General features: G+C 36.6%; 1 protein-coding gene across 6 annotated transcripts in view; it reads left to right on the forward strand.

Moving 5' to 3' along the window:
- The window catches only part of LOC145686057 (HEAT repeat-containing protein 5B), a 356,761-nt gene extending 339,118 nt beyond the window's left edge, over positions 1–17,643 (forward strand). For 3 of the 6 annotated variants that reach the window (XM_081758948.1, XM_081758949.1, XM_081758953.1), the window contains 2 exons: positions 688–833; positions 16,874–17,643. In XM_081758948.1, coding sequence (XP_081615074.1) covers positions 688–833; positions 16,874–17,047 — 320 coding nt within the window. In that variant the 3' untranslated portion in view covers positions 17,048–17,643. The remainder of the gene's footprint in view (positions 1–687; positions 834–16,873) is intronic. The other 3 variants (XM_081758950.1, XM_081758952.1, XM_081758954.1) reach the window with 2 other exon arrangements.
- Positions 17,644–19,881: the final 2,238 nt, after the last annotated feature.

The raw sequence follows: 19,881 nt of genomic DNA on the forward strand, positions 1-19,881 counted from the left end.
CCTTCCGAAAACATTAATAAACCTTCGGTATTCGACACTACATTATTAACTGTTAACGGATGAACAGTAAAAGCTGTAATGTATATTATCTTATCCAGCATGTAAAGTCGCTTGGTAGCAACATTTGCACTCCGTCTGTTCATAAAAGTTACTTAACTATTGTAAACTCATAAGATTCGGGCTTCGACTCAATTATCTTGTAGTTGAAACTGCAATTAAGTTTTAACATACGACTTCTCCCTCACTATCCAAATTGTGTGTAAATGTCAAAGTAGGTTTTAATACTAATGGGTCTCTTGTGAGAAACATAATTTTTTTCTCGTATGAAAACAATGCGAGCTATAAGAACTATATTAAAGTGAGTCCAACTTTTCTTTTCAGTTTTCCTAAAAGTTATAGATTTGTATAGAAACAAACATTACTTTCACATAAAACTTTACACAGCAAAGGCCATCCACAAAGTTATGTCAGACTACATTCTCCTGCCTGTCAGATTTATGTAATCACTGTCTTATGTTCTCTCCTTTTGGTTAAAAAATAAATACAACAAATATGAAATATTGTTTATTTTGATCAAAAGAAATTTTCTTCAGGTAAAAGCTGAAATTGCTTTCCTGTGCTGTTTCTCTTTTTCAATTACGATTAGTTTTTCGTTGAAATGATCGGAAAAAATTGTACGTGTTCCAGGGATTCAGATGTTGACGTTGCTTGTTCCTATTCTTATCAATTGCCTGCTAGAGGGCCCAAGTTTGAAGGAAGCCAACGCCTATTGTCGAACACTTCATGAACATTGCTTGCAGCGATTGATGAAAGTTGGCCCACAATATCCAGAGGTAAGTTTTTTAAGAGTTTGAAGACAGAATATTTTTTTTACGTAGACGCGTAACTTGAAGCGACAAATATTGTGGGTACAGCTACAGTGTGCCCTATTTATTCAAATAGTAACTGCTAAGCTTCTATGTATATAGGATAAATAAGTACGGTATTCTGTCCCACTGGTATCTGGTGTCCCACTTAAAACCAGTACGCCTCACTTCCATTATGGCGATCATGGGCGAAGATACGGGGGGCATGGGGCAATACTGCATCATTGTTGATTTCGACAGTTCAAAAGTAATCATTCTGGATGTATGCTGCAATTAGCAATTGAATGGTGAACTGATATGGAATTTTACACACACACACACACACACAAAGTCTCTGTTAAAAGAGACTAAAGAAATATTTGTGGTAAAATACCTCGATATCAAGTCTCCCACAACCAGTAGAATTCAGTATCTGTACAAGAAATGGAGGACTACAAGATAAGTTAGGAATGTAATGAAGAATAAGCGTCCAACATAAACCGAACGGATTTGCTATAAACCGAAAGTTCTAAATAGGCAGTTTAGATAAGGTGTAATAATATAGTGACACATGCTTTCTAAATCTGTAACTGCGATGTTTGCATATAAAGTAATGTGTGAAATGTAGTTTGCGTGAAAGGTAGGTAGACAATGAGTCGTGCTGGTTTTATGTGGGACATCCTGTATAAAATAGATTCTTGTGATAATGTTCGATATAAGAATTGTATTTTTAAGTTAGCATTTTGTAAATCAATTACGAATATTTGAGGAAACGAGGGGACTTTCTGTTTGAAGCTTAAATGTGATTTCGTAGTTATAAAACATAAAATATTCATTTCAATAAGTCTTGACTTGCACATAGTACTCATTACTATTATCGGTAGAAAACATGTAATTATGGCCAGTTTACGTTTCATCTGTTTCGTATTTTTTTTTTCTTTCCATGTTTTGTTTTTATACATTATGAAAGTTAACAAAAATCATTGAAATGCAAAATCTATTTTAAAAAAATATCTGAACTTATTGTTTCTCGCGGAAGCGAGCGACGTATTGGAGGTATAATACATGCGTGAATCTTTACCCGTACGGAAAGAGAGTCAGTAGTATGAGTGTAGTATACGCCCATCGGCTATAACGTTTACTCCATAGGATGGTAATCCAAATAGAGCAAACATTATATTAGATAGTCGTAAATAGGACGTTTGCTCGAGCGTTGACGATGAAACAAGTTATTATAAGAAATAGCGCCTTTCAACGCCAACTACACGTAAGCAAAAATTCTAAGTACAACCTTTAAAAACACAAAAGATTCAGCATCATATTTTCGAAAATTAACAAATTCCACAAATAATAAGTAAAAAGTGAGTTTTGTACCATGTACCTAAACGAATTACCACGAGGCACGAGGGGATGACATGCACAATCGTAGAAAATACTCGTCAATCGATTCGAAAATTTAATAATAGGTTAATAATACTTACAAATTCAATGTGGGATATAGGTTACAATACTGAATTTACATGGATTATATGTAAATAACTAAATATGTGAAGATACTTGGAAGTTACATTTTTATAATGTATTTTCCGTGCAGCGTTATGCTAGAAGCTGTCCTTTTAGTTGCTTTCGCGCGCCGAATGGCGTTGCTTATCGCCAAGTCTCTTTAGCTCTCGCTGTTCGCGTGAGTTTCACGTATTGGATGACGTAAGAGCGGTCTGAGCTGTGGTTGGCTGAAGAAGTGCTAATCAAGGTCACGCCACCCACACGCATCTTCGGAGTGAGAGAACACACACATAGAAACGTCGTCTGCTAGTATGTGCCAGTCCTTTTAATTAAAAAGAGAATTAAACTGCTTGAGCTGCATACAGCCAAAATAATCAATAAATGAGTTTGACAAATGGCACCCGAACAGCTGATAGGTAAAGTTCTGGTGAGATACGTTTATCCTAAGAACCCTGGCAACACTTATAGTTTGTGTCTGCGTATGACCGGGACACACTGTATAAAGTTTTGAAGTACACTTCAATTGGATCATAGTTCACATTAACACTTGGTTAACACTGCACTCACTAATATAAAATGTTTATTCAGTTCAAGATTAGATGATATATGAATAACTTCCTAGATATATATTGATTATAGTCATGATAGTTTAAATGTAAATTCACTCAATACTTAAAGAAATTGAATAATTAACACATACACTAAAATATGGCAAATAATATGGATAAAATGAGAAAACACTTCAAACAAAGAATTAATTTCAATTTTTAAAACACTTTCACTTTTGCAATTAATTAAACATAAAAAAATGAATATTGAAATGAATATAGATATATTTTTCAGTTCGAATAACAACACTTCACTGTTCAGGTATAGCACACTGTTTATACTTTAATATCTGCACACGTCACACTGCCCAAACTGTTTATTATTCACAATCCACACCATATTCCAGAACAATGTCCAGTCCATAGGCCATCCTCTTCGTTCATTCTCTTCCCATTGAGCGATTAAATCTTCTGCTCCTATCCTCTTCTCATTGGATAGGGCTAGGTCCATCGGTGGAAGTTCTAGAAGGTCTCTGCAGGCCATAGTCCCTTCGCGTAGGACTATTTTCCAAAATTCGGCGCCAATATGAAGATGCATGGAATACTGTAACTTATTGCGTATAAACTTATTAACGTATAATTTGCATCTTCCTTCCCCCCCCCTTTTTTTTTTGACTTAAAATGTGCTGCACTTGTTTTTGCTGCATTCGTATTAAGTGGAGGTGAATAGAATGTGTGTTCTTATTGTTTAGACCTACGTGTGTTCTTCTTTGTGTTGTATTCTTCGTGTATGTATATCAAGTGTATGTTTCTTACATGTTACATGTAATTATTATAATAAGGTTGAAATAACATAATTATGGTTAAAAGGAAGTTGACTTGGGATGGGTTAACAAAGAAATGTAAGTATTTCTTCTCCTCCCCCCCCCCCATTATTTTTTTTTTCTCAAATCACTTCACGAGCATAAACCACGACAAGCACGTCCCAATCCTCAATGCCTTCGTGCAACTTCATCAAATAAGTACATGGTACACGATAAATTAATATTGAAATATACCTATATAGGACATGATGCTGAATAAAATATATATATATCTATATATATAAAAGAGAACGCACAAAATCCTTTGTCCGCTCATCACGCTAATACGGCTGAACCGATTTCTTTCATTTTTGGGGGGTTGTTAGGATTTGGACCCTAGATGGTTTTTATCATATCACTTTAATTTTCAATTACCAGTGTCTTGAGATAATTGACCAATCAGGTGTAAATACGTACAAAAAATCCTTTGTCCGCTCATCACGCTAATACGGCTGAACCGATTTCTTTCATTTTTGGGGGGTTGTTAGGATGTGGACCCTAGATGGTTTTTATCATATCACTTTAATTTTCAATTACCAGTGTCTTGAGATAATTGACCATTCAGGTGTCCATACGTAGAAATCCTTTGTTATTAGTTCATCATAGGTATAAAAATAAACGTATTTATATGCAACCCGCATGACCCTGTGACTCGGCGGGTTAACATAACTAACAGGCGCTATAAATCACTTGAAAGCGAAAAAGTAAAAATTATCTAAGTAACAAAGTTTATTGCGTTCCGGGGTGACCGCAGCGAAGCGGGGTGAACGCTGCTAGTAGATAATATAATAAGCCTATAGATATAACCTTAATGATGACTGTTACATGAATATTATAATGAAGAGAGAAATAAACCAATATAAGCTCGAATGATGGAGAATTATATTGAGGCAATGTCAGATGTCTACAGATGCCAACCTGTATCCATCTTAGGGATGGTCTGACGACTAAATGAAGAAGAGCCAACCCACAAAAACCATATAAACCTACCCACTGTAAGTACGACCACGAAGACACACAGAGATGTGGTTAACAAAAATAAGTTATACTAAGGAAATCCCATAGAGTTTTATAGAAGACAAAAAGAAAAACGATGCACATGAAATTCATGGCGAAATGTGGTCGTAGGTTTTGAGGTAAAACTTTAATGTTGTTCCAATAACAACAAAAGGAATAGTCTAATAAATGTGTACATTACTCTAATAATTCCTAACATATCTCTAAATGCAAATTGACTTCTTCGAAGTGCTAATGATAATATTTCTCTAATAAACTCAACAACTTTCGCTTATCTAAATAACCATGTAGTATATACCACAAGACATTTTCGTCGACAAAACTAGAATGTACTCTCACTTTTTGATCTTCATTATTGATGTTACACAATTGATCTTCTTTACTTTCTTCTTCTTCTTGGTTCATATAATCTCCGTTGGCTTCCTTTTCGGCTCTCTCTAAAATGTCACTGAACTGCTCTTCATCCACATGCTTCTTCAGAATTTCTAGCCATTTTTTTCTAGTAGCTGGTGTTGGTCTCCACAACTTCATTCGTGAAACGTTCTGAAATCCAATATATTTGCCACTTTGCGGATCCACTACTTCAAACACATTTTCACCAACTTGTTTCCACAATAAGTAAGGTCCACGGTACACTTCACACAGTTTGGCTATACGTTTGTCTACTAAGGTACTAATATTATACTGACGTAAGAAAACTAAATCACCTTCACACAAAGTTCTTCGAGCTCTCTGATGAACGTTCAACTATTCGTTTCGTTGCTGAATGATTTTTTTTCGCCGTAAATCAGCCATGATTAATTTTCCATTCCAATCTATACCTTCTTGCTCATCGACTGTTTCGTTGTTTTTCACAATTCCAAAATGTGACAATGTAAATTCTTCTGGCTTGATGTTAAGATGTAATTCTGCAGGCGCTATTCCCAAACTGGCACTAATAGTATAATTCAACAACAAACAAGCTTGCACAATATATTCTGGCCATGAGGAATGAGAATCGCGGCACAACACACGCAAAATTCTTTCTAAATCAGCATGGAATCTTTCGATGACATTTCCTTGTGCGTGATAAGGCGTAGTATAATGTATTTTGATGTTATATGCTTCCATAGCTTGTACGAATTCCTTGCCAATAAACTGTGGTCCGTTATCTACCAAGATGTTCATGAAAATACCAAGATGAAGCATGTATGACTTAGTAAGACATTTTGCTACACTTGCACTTGTAGCACGACAAAGTGGATATGCTACTAAATAACGCGAATATACATCACACACTGTTAATAGGTAAGTTTCACCATGTTTACCTCGAGGTAGAGGACCAACTAAATCTGCTGAAACCAAATAACGTATGTTTTTCGCTGGCACTGATTGCATTAAACACTTCACTGGGTGATGGTCTACCTTCGTTCTCATGCAGACTTCACAATCAAGAATGTACGATTTAATGTCACTACGCATGGTTTTCCAATAAAACATACGGGAAATGATATTAAACACTTTCATAAATCCAAAGTGACTGTAATGATCATGGTAGCCAATTAAAATATTTTTCACCAAACATGGAGGTACACACAATTTTAATCTGTCTGGGAAGTGAAAGTCTCTCACCATCAAAATACCATTTTCCAAAGTGTAATTTTGTTTCCAATTTCGAGCACTACTACGAAAAGAACTTTTATTTGCACTGCTTTCACTTTCACTTATATTACCTTGTAGGTAACTAATAATAGGACGGTACTCGTCACATTCCCATTGTAATTTCGCAATTGTAGACGAATCTAAATGGAACACTTCTGATTGAACAGCCTGTATAGGGTTTATATTCACCATTAGATCTTCCTGTACTGGTAACATACGAGATAATCACATAATGTGTTAGTCTTACCTTTGATGAATTCTATGTCATAATCGTAAGATTGAAGTTCTAGAGACCACCTCATGAGTCTTGCATTCCAATCACGCATACGTTTTAACTGCACTAAGCCTTTATGATCTGTTCGTATGTATATTTTCGCTCCTTTAAGCCAAACATGCCACTTATGAATACACCACACAAATGCAAGGCACTCAAGCTCAATTATGGCATAGTTCTGTTCGTGTTTATTAAGAGTACGGCTTGCATATTCTAATACACACTTCTCTCCGTCTATAATTTGATAACACACACAAGCCAACCCGAGTTTGCTCGCATCGCTTTCGAGATAAAACGGCTTATCGAACTGTGGATGGTGTAATTTCACATCTTTCACTGATTCAGCCTTTAATGATTCAAATGCCTTTTGGTGTTCATCTTCCCACTTCCACTTCTTTTCCTTCCCTAAAAGTTCATAAAGGGGTTTAGCGATAACAGCATGACCTTTGATTGTTCGCGAATGCCACTGAACAGCACCAAGAAATGAGCGTAACATTTTTAAATTTTTGGGCATTGGTAACTTCTCGATTGCTTCAGCTGATTTCGGATCCTTTCGTATACCTTCTGAAGATACGTAATAGCCTAAATAGTTAATTTCACTTACACCAAAAATGCACTTCGATAAATTTAGTGTCATGTTCGCATCACTTAACAAACTAAGCACTTCATCTAACTGCTGCAAGAATTCTGGTATGGTTGTACAACCAAGAGCTACATCATCCATATACCTGATTAATTTCTCTTGTAGCGGTAAAGGGAACACCTTATTCAAGCACGATTGCAACACAGACGATCCATTTTTCACACCGAACACCATGCGTGTGTACTCATATAATGTTCCTTCAAACAAGAAGGCTAAGTATGGCATAGAATCTTCCGTAATTCCACATTGTTGATACGAACTAGTAAAATCAAGAGTACCTAGCACACGTTTTCCACTAAATTTAGCAAAGAGGTCGGACAACTTTTCTGCACGCAGAGCTGGATTCTTAATGTGCACATTCAATACTCTACAATCCGTTACTATTCTTAACGCTCCACTCTTTTTCAATACTACGTGCAACGGTAATAGATGACATGATGAACTAGGTCTAATGACACCCCACTTTAACAATTTTCGGATCTCTTCACGCACTCCTTCCTTATATTTGTGCGGAATATCGTAAGGACGGGCAACAATGGGTTCATTTGTATCCACTTCTAATCGGTACTGAAATTTATTACACAGGCCAGGAAATCGGGCGAACACTCTTCTATGTTTCATTAACAACTGGAATAACTCTTCTTTCTCGTTTTCGCTAAACAGCGTAGCGCGTGTAACTGCATCCCTTATTTTATCTACTGTGAAATACAGATCCGGTGGGAAGTCCTCCACTAAGTCACTAGCTTCATTTTTCTTTAAAAGCTCGGCGTACCCACTGCGGAACACATTCGCCGTTCTCGCATAAAACTCATTAAGGTCCTCTATCTCGGACAACACAACAATAGGGGCTACCTTGCACTTAACTTCACTTACATTAGCTACAATGACATTTTCACTATTTCTCCGTATTAAAGGCACTTCACCACTAATTCCTTGAAATTCAACACGCAAGTTACTTCGCTTAAAATCAATGACACTGTTTAATTTCTCAAGAAAGTTTGCACCGAGTATTACGTCTTCGTGCAGTTCTGGTAACACAAGAAACTCAACTGGCACTTCCACATTTTCAATTCGTACCGGTAAAATAACCTTTCCTTTCACGTTCTTTTTCTTTCTCCCTAGAAAATCGCACAAAACGATATGCTCTCCTTTCTGTAAATGCACATTCGCTACACACTTTGTTACTTCTCGAAAAATATTATACCGTAGTAAACACAATTCTGATCCACTATCTAACAGACAGATTTTGGCTTGATCGTTTAACAAAATTTTTACTCTCATTGTATTATGACCTAATTCGCATTTGATCACTTCCTCTTCATTATCATTACTTATATCATCTTCTGCTTGCACATCTTCCTCGTTGCACATATGCGGAAAAGTAATCCGGTTTACACTACTGAAATCCCTCCCCTTTGCAGCGACCAAGTGGGAGGGCGCTACTAGTTTAAAGGCACAGAACTCTGCGCGTAAAAACCACTTTGTTGATATGGATATTGACGTTGCTGGTTGTTACCGTTATTTACACTAGGACCTCTATTGAATGTTGGAAACCAATTATTATTTTGATTCGGACTACCTTGGGAAGTCGACGCACTACCTTGGTTTTCATTTGCCCTTGCACCTTGCGTTTCATTTCGATTTTCATTTGCACTCGTGTTTTGTCGGCCATTGCCTTGCGACTGCTTACCACCGTTCGGATTATTATTATTTCTGTTAAAATTACCTCGCCGTCCACGTCTATGAAATTTTTTTTTCCACCCTTGTTTGAAATTCGAGTGCGCACTATTATCATTGTTCACTTCACTACTGTGTTCTACTTTCACATTATTCACGCTAACACCGGTACCACCTTGCTGTTTCTGTTTATTACGCTGACTGTCGTACATATTAGTAATTCCTGACAATCCTTCAATGGACTGCACACTCGCAAGGAACTGATTTATGTTATCAGGCATAGATCCCATCATAGCTAATTGGTACCGCTTGGGCAGGAGAGTGATGATGTGTGACAACGTAATAGTTGGATTTTCGTATTCTTCCAGAGCTTGAATTTGACTAAAACGCTCTGTTACAAAATCAACAACACTACTATAACGTTTTGGGTCAAACGGAATAGATCGCAAATTACGCAAACGCGTGGCTTTCACTAAGGGACTCTCAAATGCATTCTGAAACTCTATCACAAATTCTTGGAAAGTTTGACACTTCTTACCGTGTAAATCGTACCATTTAAGCGCACTGTCGATTAACGGCATGATCGTCAAATATTCGCTTTGAGGCACTCCGGCGAACGACATTTCTCTACCGAAAGTTTCTAAAAATGCACTTGCACTTTCCTTCATCATATCACCTGAAAATGTAGAGAGTTGCTTACTGTCTGCTAATCGCAATGAACAACGCCTTGCATTCACTTCACTATTTCTTGCACGCTTAATACGCGGACTTTCTCTTTCGGTTTTGATTCTTAACACGGTTCTCCTTATTACGTCACCTTCTACCTCTGTATCGGACGCCGTTTGAGACTCACTGCTCGATTTTCTCTCACGCTTCACACTGTGCACGGAACCTGCGTTTCTTTGTGACATATTACTTCCAGTATCACGGTGCTCATTTGCTAATTCTATACGCTGCACACGCTCTGATAATCGTTACACATCTTGCTTGGTTTGTTTGCTTAACTCACTGGCGCGGAGACACGTTTCAAAACACTGCTGGTTAAATTTACTTTGTTCGTGGCACACTTGAATACATTCCTGCACTGCTATACTGTATTCACTTTGTTTAGTCTCGCACTTCTGAATTCTGCTTTCACGGTACTTGTCGAGACTTTGGACCAAACGCAATCTTTTTTCATAATCATCCACTCTATTATAACATTCATTTAATTGATGTTGTTGTCGTTTACTTGGCGCGTATTTTTTTCAACTGTGCCTCGTATATCATGCACGGCCTCTGCTAATTCACGTACACTTCTACGTATGTCTTCACTCGTATTAAAACACTTTGATTCCACAGCTTCAATTCGCTCTATTAGTTCATGCCGCACTGCACTAATACACTCATTCAAATTTTTAATTTCATTCTGCATGGTAACATTCATCTTGTTAATTTCGCCTGACAAATCATCTTTCATTTTCTGTTGATTTACATTTATCGCATCAACACTTTCACTCACACGCTTTTGATTATCACTCAATTCATTTTGGCTTTCATTCAGCTTTTTTGATTTTCACTTATAGACACAATACTTTCATTCAATTTATTTTGGGTTTCTTTCATTTCGTTAATTTATGCACTCAGTTCTCTCTGCATCGCTAAGAGAACTGTTCTAAGATCCCCCTTAGTCATGATGTTGCAAATATAACAAACTCACTAACACAAATAATTGACTAATTTCTGCAAAAATCTAAGAGTGCAAATAATAAAAAAAATAATATTCTAATTTAGACAGGATTTAGGCTTCAATATGCAAGGATGAATGCACTGGACAAGGATACAATGACACGAATTTCATGTCCTTGGTGACCCCCTGAGATGGCGGCAAAAATTACGCAGCAAGTTTTGAACATCAAGAATACCTAGGCCTATGTTCGTAGACACAAAAACTGAACATTTATACAAAAAGAAAGGTTCCTGCTTCGACACATATATCCCGGCACCATTTTATAACGTTTACTCCATAGGATGGTAATCCAAATAGAGCAAACATTATATTAGATAGTCGTAAATAGGACGTTTGCTCGAGCGTTGACGATGAAACAAGTTATTATAAGAAATAACTCCTTTCAACGCCAACTACACGTAAGCAAACATTCTAAGTACAACCTTTAAAAACACAAAAGATTCAGCATCATATTTTCGAAAATTAACAAATTCCACAAATAATAAGTAAAAAGTGAGTTTTGTACCATGTACCTAAACGAATTACCACGAGGCACGAGGGGATGACATGCACAATCGTAGAAAATACTCGTCAATCGATTCGAAAATTTAATAATAGGTTAATAATACTTACAAATTCAATGTGGGATATAGGTTACAATACTGAATTTACATGGATTATATGTAAATAACTAAATATGTGAAGATACTTGGAAGTTACATTTTTATAATGTATTTTCCGTGCAGCGTTATGCTAGAAGCTGTCCTTTTAGTTGCTTTCGCGCGCCGAATGGCGTTGCTTATCGCCAAGTCTCTTTAGCTCTCGCTGTTCGCGTGAGTTTCACGTATTGGATGACGTAAGAGCGGTCTGAGCTGTGGTTGGCTGAAGAAGTGCTAATCAAGGTCACGCCACCCACACGCATCTTCGGAGTGAGAGAACACACACATAGAAACGTCGTCTGCTAGTATGTGCCAGTCCTTTTAATTAAAAAGAGAATTAAACTGCTTGAGCTGCATACAGCCAAAATAATCAATAAATGAGTTTATGACACAGCTTTCCGCTTCAGAGATGTTGGTATGTTGTGTAGACCGAACCACGTTCGAGGAGGCCCTCAACCAACCGAATGACAAGATAGTAGATCAGGGCATAATTCGTAGTTATGCAAGGCTGTCATGTCATCATCGTCCAAGAAGTTGTGGACCAGGTGGAAATACAGGTTTGGTTTATTATATTTTGAGAGTGCATTTGACAATGCTGAGAGTACCCACAAAATTTGCTGAAGTTGCTAACGACACAGCAGAAGCAGTTTCTTAAAATGGGCAGAGGAACGTGCCGCCATTGTAGCAATAGAAACATTCGTAATCTCCGAGGCCAAAATAACCATGACACGTGCGCGTTGATGTATTAAAACTTTCAGGTTTGAGATCATTTTCGTTCTCCTACAATAGAGTAATGATAAATCTTAATGAAAAAAACGTACATTCTTTGAAATAAAGCAATTTTAGTGCATTTAACGTCTGTCTGTAATCCATTACAAATAAATAAATAAATAAAATAAAAAAGTGTTAGAAGCTAGGACTAGTGATTTTGTCCATTGTAGAAGTGAGCGTAAATACTTTTTCCTTTATCTTTTCTTTTTCTTTAACATAGAACTGTTCGTCACATCACCGTTCTTTAATTACGGACCTAACAAACAGAAATAATTCTTAAGCTTAAAGGAAAACATATGCCCTGTTTCATTAACATTTCGTCTTGAGCCTAAAGTACTCTGAAACAGACTTAGTCCTGGGGTGAATTTCCCGTTAATGATGTCATCCCATTAGGAAACATAGAGTACGCAATGTTTCGTCCTTTATAGCCTCTGTGTTGCATCATCATCATCATCATAGGTATTCTGCCCTTATTGGCAGGTCACTTGCCGCAACTGAGCACCTTCCATGCCTCACGGTCCTCCGCTAACCTCTTCGTCTTCATGTATGATTTTTCTGTTTTTATATCATCTATTAATCGTAGTCTCCTTCTCGCCACCATAACCTCTAGGACGTCCCTCATGATAAATTTCTTCTTAAACAATGTTCCGACCAGTTTCCCTTCCTCTTCTCAATAATATCTAGAAGTGTTCTTTTCTCCTCCACCATTTCTAACACCCTCTCATTCGTTTTCCGCTCGATTCAACTAATTCTTTCCATTCTTCTCCACACCCACATTTCGAAGGCTTCTAGTCTTTTTTCATCACTTGTACGTAATGTCCATGTTTCCGCCTCATACAGCACAACACTCCACACGAAGCATTATGAGTCTTTTTCTCAACTCTTTATTCAAGGTCCCACAGAACAGATTTTTCTTCCTCCTAAAGGCTTCTTTGGCCATTCCTATCCTTTCTTTTATTTCACGTTCGCACTTCATGTCATTACTAAGAATACTACGCAGATATCGAAAACTATTCATTTGATCTATTATTTCCCCTCCTTCTTTTATATTTGACACAGACCGCTTCGTTCCAATCCGGTATTGCATAAGGATGCAAAAATCAAAATAAATATTCATATTTTAAATGGGAGAGGAGTGTTATTTCCCTTTAAGCATTAGCGAGAAGCCTTATGTGTACAAGCTATATTGTATTAATATTAAACTGGTCTGTACTTTTTAACGAAAGTTATATTGAAACATATCTTTGATCGTATGGGTGGGACTAATTCACCACTCCTTTTGATGGAAATTTATACCCATCATTTGTCACGGATTTTAACCCGTCATTGGGAATTATGAGAAAGCTTCAAAGAAAACACATACCATGTCGAATCAAAATTAGTAATTTTGATGAAGTTATTGGTAAAAAAATATTTTGTAATTGAAAATTCTGCCATTCAGTTCAACCAACATTTGTATGTCTGTCCGTCCGTTTGTTAGGTCCACGATAACTATCCCACGTATTCTTGAAATTTATCCGATTTGAATGAGCTTAATATTTATCTTTATTGACCTCGCTAAATAAACTTGTTTGATATTTAAGTCCATCAAGAATAAGAGGTAACGTCCACCTGTGTTGCATGTCTGTTCATAAATACAAAACGCGATAATAAAATAATTTTCCGATACAACATACGAAAAAAAATCAATTTTAACACAAAACAGCTATATTTTCTGTAAGTATTTGCAATTATTTCTATCGCTTATGGTTGAATCGGTCAAACACAAGTGGATAAACAGAGGTGTGGTCCCCGAACTTTTAAGTTCTGTATTTTAATAGTATATTAATAATTTCCCCCGATAAATTGCGTTAAAATTCCACTTTGGCTAAATATGGCTCATAGTTAAATTGAAGGTTTTCGTTCATCTTGAAGCTTTCCAACGATCAGCAATTGCTCAATAATTAGAGTTTATTTTGCTCCTTCGTCCCTCTGAACGTTACAGAGTTTCGTCAGAATTCTCCGATTTCACTGAAATTTAATGTGTGTTTTGTTCGAGATAACAGTTACTCCGAATATTTGGAGTTGAAATTAATCAGAGGGAATAAGCTGAATTCACCGTATCTTACGAAAGCATTAAAAACACCCCCATTGACAATTTGTCGCCATCGATGGCGGACCGTCTCCTACTTCAGCGGCCAGACAGCCAATACAGGCGTTAGAGGTCTGCACGGGCTGAAAATTCTCACTGACAATTACGAGTTACTTCTGATATGCTTGGAAGGCGATGTCTTTGGTGTTAACAAACTAGTACCATGCTGAAGTGGTAGTTATTTTGTATATTAACCATGTATTGGTATGGATGTTTCAGTGCTCAAGTACCAATACGTTGTTGCCAAAATAGAGAGTAGAGGATTAAAAGCGGCAGTGAAGGGCCGGTATGATGGTTGATACTGGCGGTTACGAAGCGGTCATGCTGTGGTTTATTGGCGGCACTAGCGGTTCAGGAGGAGAAACGGCGGTGGGAGACCAACCCACGTGCGACATTTTAGCGGCAGCAGACACGTTACGGCTAAGCGGACCGCCGGCGGAAAAAGTGCAAAGTCGTTTGCGGGCCGTGGATACTGGCCCGAGGCCCGCTGAGAGCGGGCCACCAGCGTATTGTCAATGGGGACTTCTCTAAGAAATCTCCGATTTCCGTAATATAGTACGTATGGTATATTATGTGAAGCTCAAAATATTCCATTGGTTTTATCTGGCTTCACTCAAGGGCAAGAGATCAAATTCACAGGAAAAGAGGCCTATTCACTTTAACACTAATCGTGTTTCAGGGTTCGTAAGAAAAATTTCCCAATTTATAAAGAGAAAAGAGAGTAACTTTCTCTCTCTTTTACAATGCACAGCACAACTGGTATGTGTTACTTTATTAAGAAAAATAAAATTGGACAGGACTTGTCTGCATTTACGTACTTTTATTGCAGCTCCAAACAATAGGCTTATTTCGGAATAACAGAGAAAATCACACACAGCAAGCTTCTTTAATGGGGCCCATACACGCACACACATGCATAAGAAACTGTCCAACTTCCATGAAAAATGATAAAACCACAGGCAAGTTGATCGTGTGTGGCCTCGTTCATGGATGTTGAAAGTTTTCAAAATCTTCTGTAAACTTGCATGATGGCTTTACCGTTCTTCATGCAAGTTTATCGTGTATGTGCTTGTTCATGCAAGTTGGTTGTTTTATATTTAGGTCCTCAATCACGACGGCGGAAGAAATTACGTGACTCTTTCCTCCGTAGTACCAAGGTCGTTAAAGAAGGATGATCCTGTAGCTAAAACCGAAGGGTGGCATACAAACATTCGTGTGGGGTTATAACTTTTCTCATCATTGTGCCACTTCTGATTATAAACGGGGGTAACAATTTCCAGTAGCTCGTTGTACGTTTCACTGTCCATTCCCAAATAGTTAACTATATCGTCACTTTCATTTCTTAATTCTTGAAGAAGTACTGTGTGACAGAATGTCTCTCCATTGTAGCCAGTCTTTGGTCCATTGGTCCATTTAGATCACTTCCTTTCAAATTTCTTATTGCACAGCTCTAGTGCAGGAATCCTCGTCCTCCACATTGCTCAAACTAGAATCCGATTCATTCTTCTAGTAAGTTAGACAGTAAGTTGGTACATGTGTGAGCAAAAAATTCTTCCAATGCATGATGAAACAAATCTTTCATGCAAGTGTGTGCGTCTATGGCTCCCTTAAGATTTATTAGTGTCAGTAATCCCTTCTGAACTTCGTGCCAAGGAATTTTATTTATTTTAATGTTGATGCAGTTGACTTCCCTCGCGAACCGCTTTACCTTCAGATACTCATTAATTGTTTATAATTGCATTCATTTGTATTGCATCTAACGGTTTGGAGATTATCATGTTCCTACTACTCCAGGAGGAGGGGTTGATTATACACAAAATAAACTTTTGTCTCTGTGATGGTGAGCTGTGGAGTTCGTTAATAAATAATCTGATTGTGTTTTCGATGTTGTGTAATCTTAAAATATTCTTAATCGTAGTGGATATTTTCTTTGAATTTGTCACTTATTCGCTAGTCTTATTGAAGTTGATGACAACGCATGTTCAGTGTCTCACTCTAAAATTCATAGCCTTCTCCAAAATACATTTCTGTTTCATTTGACTCTTTTCTTTCGTTTCTTTAACAAAACTTTTGTAAACTCATGGTAATAATTGGCTGCTTTACATGAAAGTCCGTGCTGCTTCTGACATGAAATGCAATATATTATTATTATTATTATTATTATTATTATTATTATTATTATTATTATTATTATTATTATTATTAGCTTCGTAAGAGAGATGTTAAAATAAGGATTGTAATTTAGGTAAAACATACAGTAATAGGTTTTTAATAATACTTATTGAAATAAATTATATTAAGCAAGTTTCTTACGATTGGTGAATTATAATGACATGAGAAATATGTGTTATAAAAGTTCTCTTGGTAAATTTCTTATTTTAAAACTGGTTGGGAAAGAGTAATATGTGGCTATAGAGTAAATATCACTAAATATTTTTATTGCCATAGGAAGAACGGATTTTCTTTCTTCTTATGTTTTTCTTTATAGTGCTTGCATTTCAATTTTAATTGTGATAAAATTACATTACTAAACATATTTTGCTTTTGAGTGTTGTACCTTTCTACCATTTACAAGACGATATTATTATTTCAGGAATTTAAGGCACTGATGTCACAATCCACAGAGCTACGAACAAAGTTGGAAACTGCAATCCGAACAAGTCAACAGAGTCAGAAAGCGAAAATGGAAGCGTCTTCCATCAAACCAGTCTCTTCCCAAACTCCAACTATAAAATTGAAAACAGACTTCAGTAACTTCACTTCTTAGGTATTCAGGAACACACGCTGCACTGCTCACTAATATATAAGTAAATTAATAATAAAAAAATAAATTATAACCCCAAAATGTGTATAAGTGAATACCAAATCAGCGTAAAGTAGCAAATCATCGTAACATTGGTAGAAATGTGTCACAAAGAGCTAACTTCAGTACAGGGGCGAAACATTTTTTCTCATTAAATGCTGCCTTGTGCTGGAGCTGGCGGGGACCATTAAAAGTTAATTTGATTATGTATAGATGCCTAAAAGAAGTCTTTATTTAATTTATTAATCGGATGCATGGTTCACCTGCCTCATCACATCTCAATCGAACGTAGACTACTATAATCTAGGAACGTACTTGTAATATGTGGTGACATACATGACTGTGATGTTAACAATTATTAATTAGTACTACGGTAAGGGAAGGTAAATATATATAAAAGTGTAAGATATTGTACAGATATATGTAAGCTTACTATATGCATATAAAGATGTATGAATCTAAGTTAAACGATAAAATGATTTAGTGTAATGAACTGTAATACATTGTATCTACCTGTTTAATAAATACAATATTTGATATTCCTGTAGTCTGTATATTCATACACGAAGCAATTGAGAGTACCGTGGAACGCAATATAGGTACCGGGAGAGGCATTTAAAACTGTTTTTGGGAATATCTGGAAAACTACAAATCGGATTTTGAAAAAGTTGTAATAAAGTTGTTCGTCTCGAAGGGGGACATCCAATGATACCAAACTCAACCCCCTACCCCATCCCCGGGGGCGGGAGGGGGTCAACTTTGAAATCTTAAATAGGAACCACCATTTTTATTGCATATTCTGATTCTCCGTGAGAAAGTACGTAACTTTTGTATTGAACATTTTTTTGTTGCGTGATAGCTGGCGCTGTAATCGACAAAAATCAAAATGGCTTACAAACACGAAAAATGAGGCATTTAAAACTGTTTTGGGGAATATCTGGAAAACTACAAATCGAATTTTGAAAAAGTTGTAATAAAAGCTGTTCGTCTCAAAGGGGGACATCCAATGATACCACACTCGACCCCCTACCCCCACCCCCGGGGGCGGGAGGGGGGTCAACTTTGACATCTTAAATAGGAACCACCATTTTTTTTATTGCATATTCAGATTTTCCGTGAAAATATACGTAACTTTTGTATTGAACATTTTTTCGTTGCGTGATAATAGCGCTGTAATGGACAAAATAAAGATGGGTTACAAACAGTCGGCAAAATTAAAGTAAGTTACAAAATACACATCAGATTAGAAAAGTTAATCTATATATATAAAAGAGAACGTACAAATCCTTTGTTAGCTCATCACGCTAATACGGCTGAACCAATTTCTTTCATTTTTGGGGGGTTATTAAGATTTGGACCCTAGATGGTTTTTATCATATCACTTTAATTTTCAATTACCAGTGTCTTGAGATAATTGACCATTCAAGTGTCCATAACGTAGAAATCCTTTGTTAGCTCATCATAGCTAAATCTAACCGTATTTATATGCAACCCACATGACCGTGTCACTCGGCGGGTTAACATAAATGACAGGCGATATAATGTTAACATTTACTGCAATCTTCTATGGTTTTTATCATATCACTTGAAAGCGAAAAAGTAAAAATTATCTAAGTAACAAAGTTTATTGCGTTCCGGGGTGACCCCAGCGAAGCGGGGTGAACGCTGCTAGTACTTGTGATATTTTCGCAAATGCTACCAAATTACACCATAGTTGATTCCCCCTCTACATTCTTGTATTAGAAAGGCAGTTATTCTAAAATATGTAATGATAAACCGGTGTTTTATAGCAAAAACACTTGATTCTCCAGAACTTTATTACTATGTCCACATTGTTAGTGTAATTTGTCACAGGTGTCACTTAAAGAGACAGCATTTGGAAACACTCAAGATTTATTTTTATCAATGTATTAAAATCTAGTTTTAGCGTTTCTCAGGAACAACGACGTGGATGTAGTAGTAATTTGTTCCCTTCGGGATGCTTTTTTAATGTGAGTTCCCTTGCCTCTCACCGTCCGGAGCAGGACGGTTGGGCGCAAGGCCGTTTCGGCGCGAGATGTTTGGGCGCAAAACCTTATATCTAAATAGGTTAATCTACTTGAATGGGTTATAATTATAATGTATTTCATAAGGAGAACCCGGATGTTTTCGCACTAAAAGCCTTGAAAATAGGCACTAATATCACAAATACTCCGTCATAAAAAATAACTGCACAACTTAAGAAATTCAGAAAGATGAAATTTGACATCAATTTTCTAAAAAACAAATCTTCAAAAACTAAATTTTCGTTACGTTATTACAGTATGCCCTATAGTAAACAGTCACTGAAAGTCTCAGTTGTATTAAATGCTTAGGCCTAGTTTTGTTCTTGTAAATTTTTGTATATGCCTAATGCAGAAGGAAAAAAATCTTATGTTATATTTACCATAACATTATCATTACATGACGGAATTATGGGCCAAACCCAGCAAGTACCGTAAGGCGGGGTTACTTTGCACAAGATTTAAGCCATTTTAAAGAAAATCACATGTAACTTACAAACGTAATGATTTAGAACACTGTATTTTAAACATATAATACCTATAAGGAAAACATTAGTGCAAGTTCATTAGTAAACATTCAGTATAATAACCATAGTTATTGAAATATAAACTTTGGTGCAAAGTAACCTCCTCCCCCCCCCAAAAAAAACTAAGTCTTTGTGAGTGAAACCTCTCTCAAACTACTTTTCTGGTCCGCCATTGTTCATAATTTATTTTCCAACAAGAAATTCATTCCACCATCTTCCTAAATAGGAA

The sequence above is a fragment of the Thermobia domestica genome, chromosome 5 (genome assembly GCF_964235325.1).
Source record: "Thermobia domestica chromosome 5, izTheDome1.hap1.1, whole genome shotgun sequence".
Classification (NCBI taxonomy): Eukaryota; Metazoa; Arthropoda; class Insecta; order Zygentoma; family Lepismatidae; genus Thermobia; species Thermobia domestica.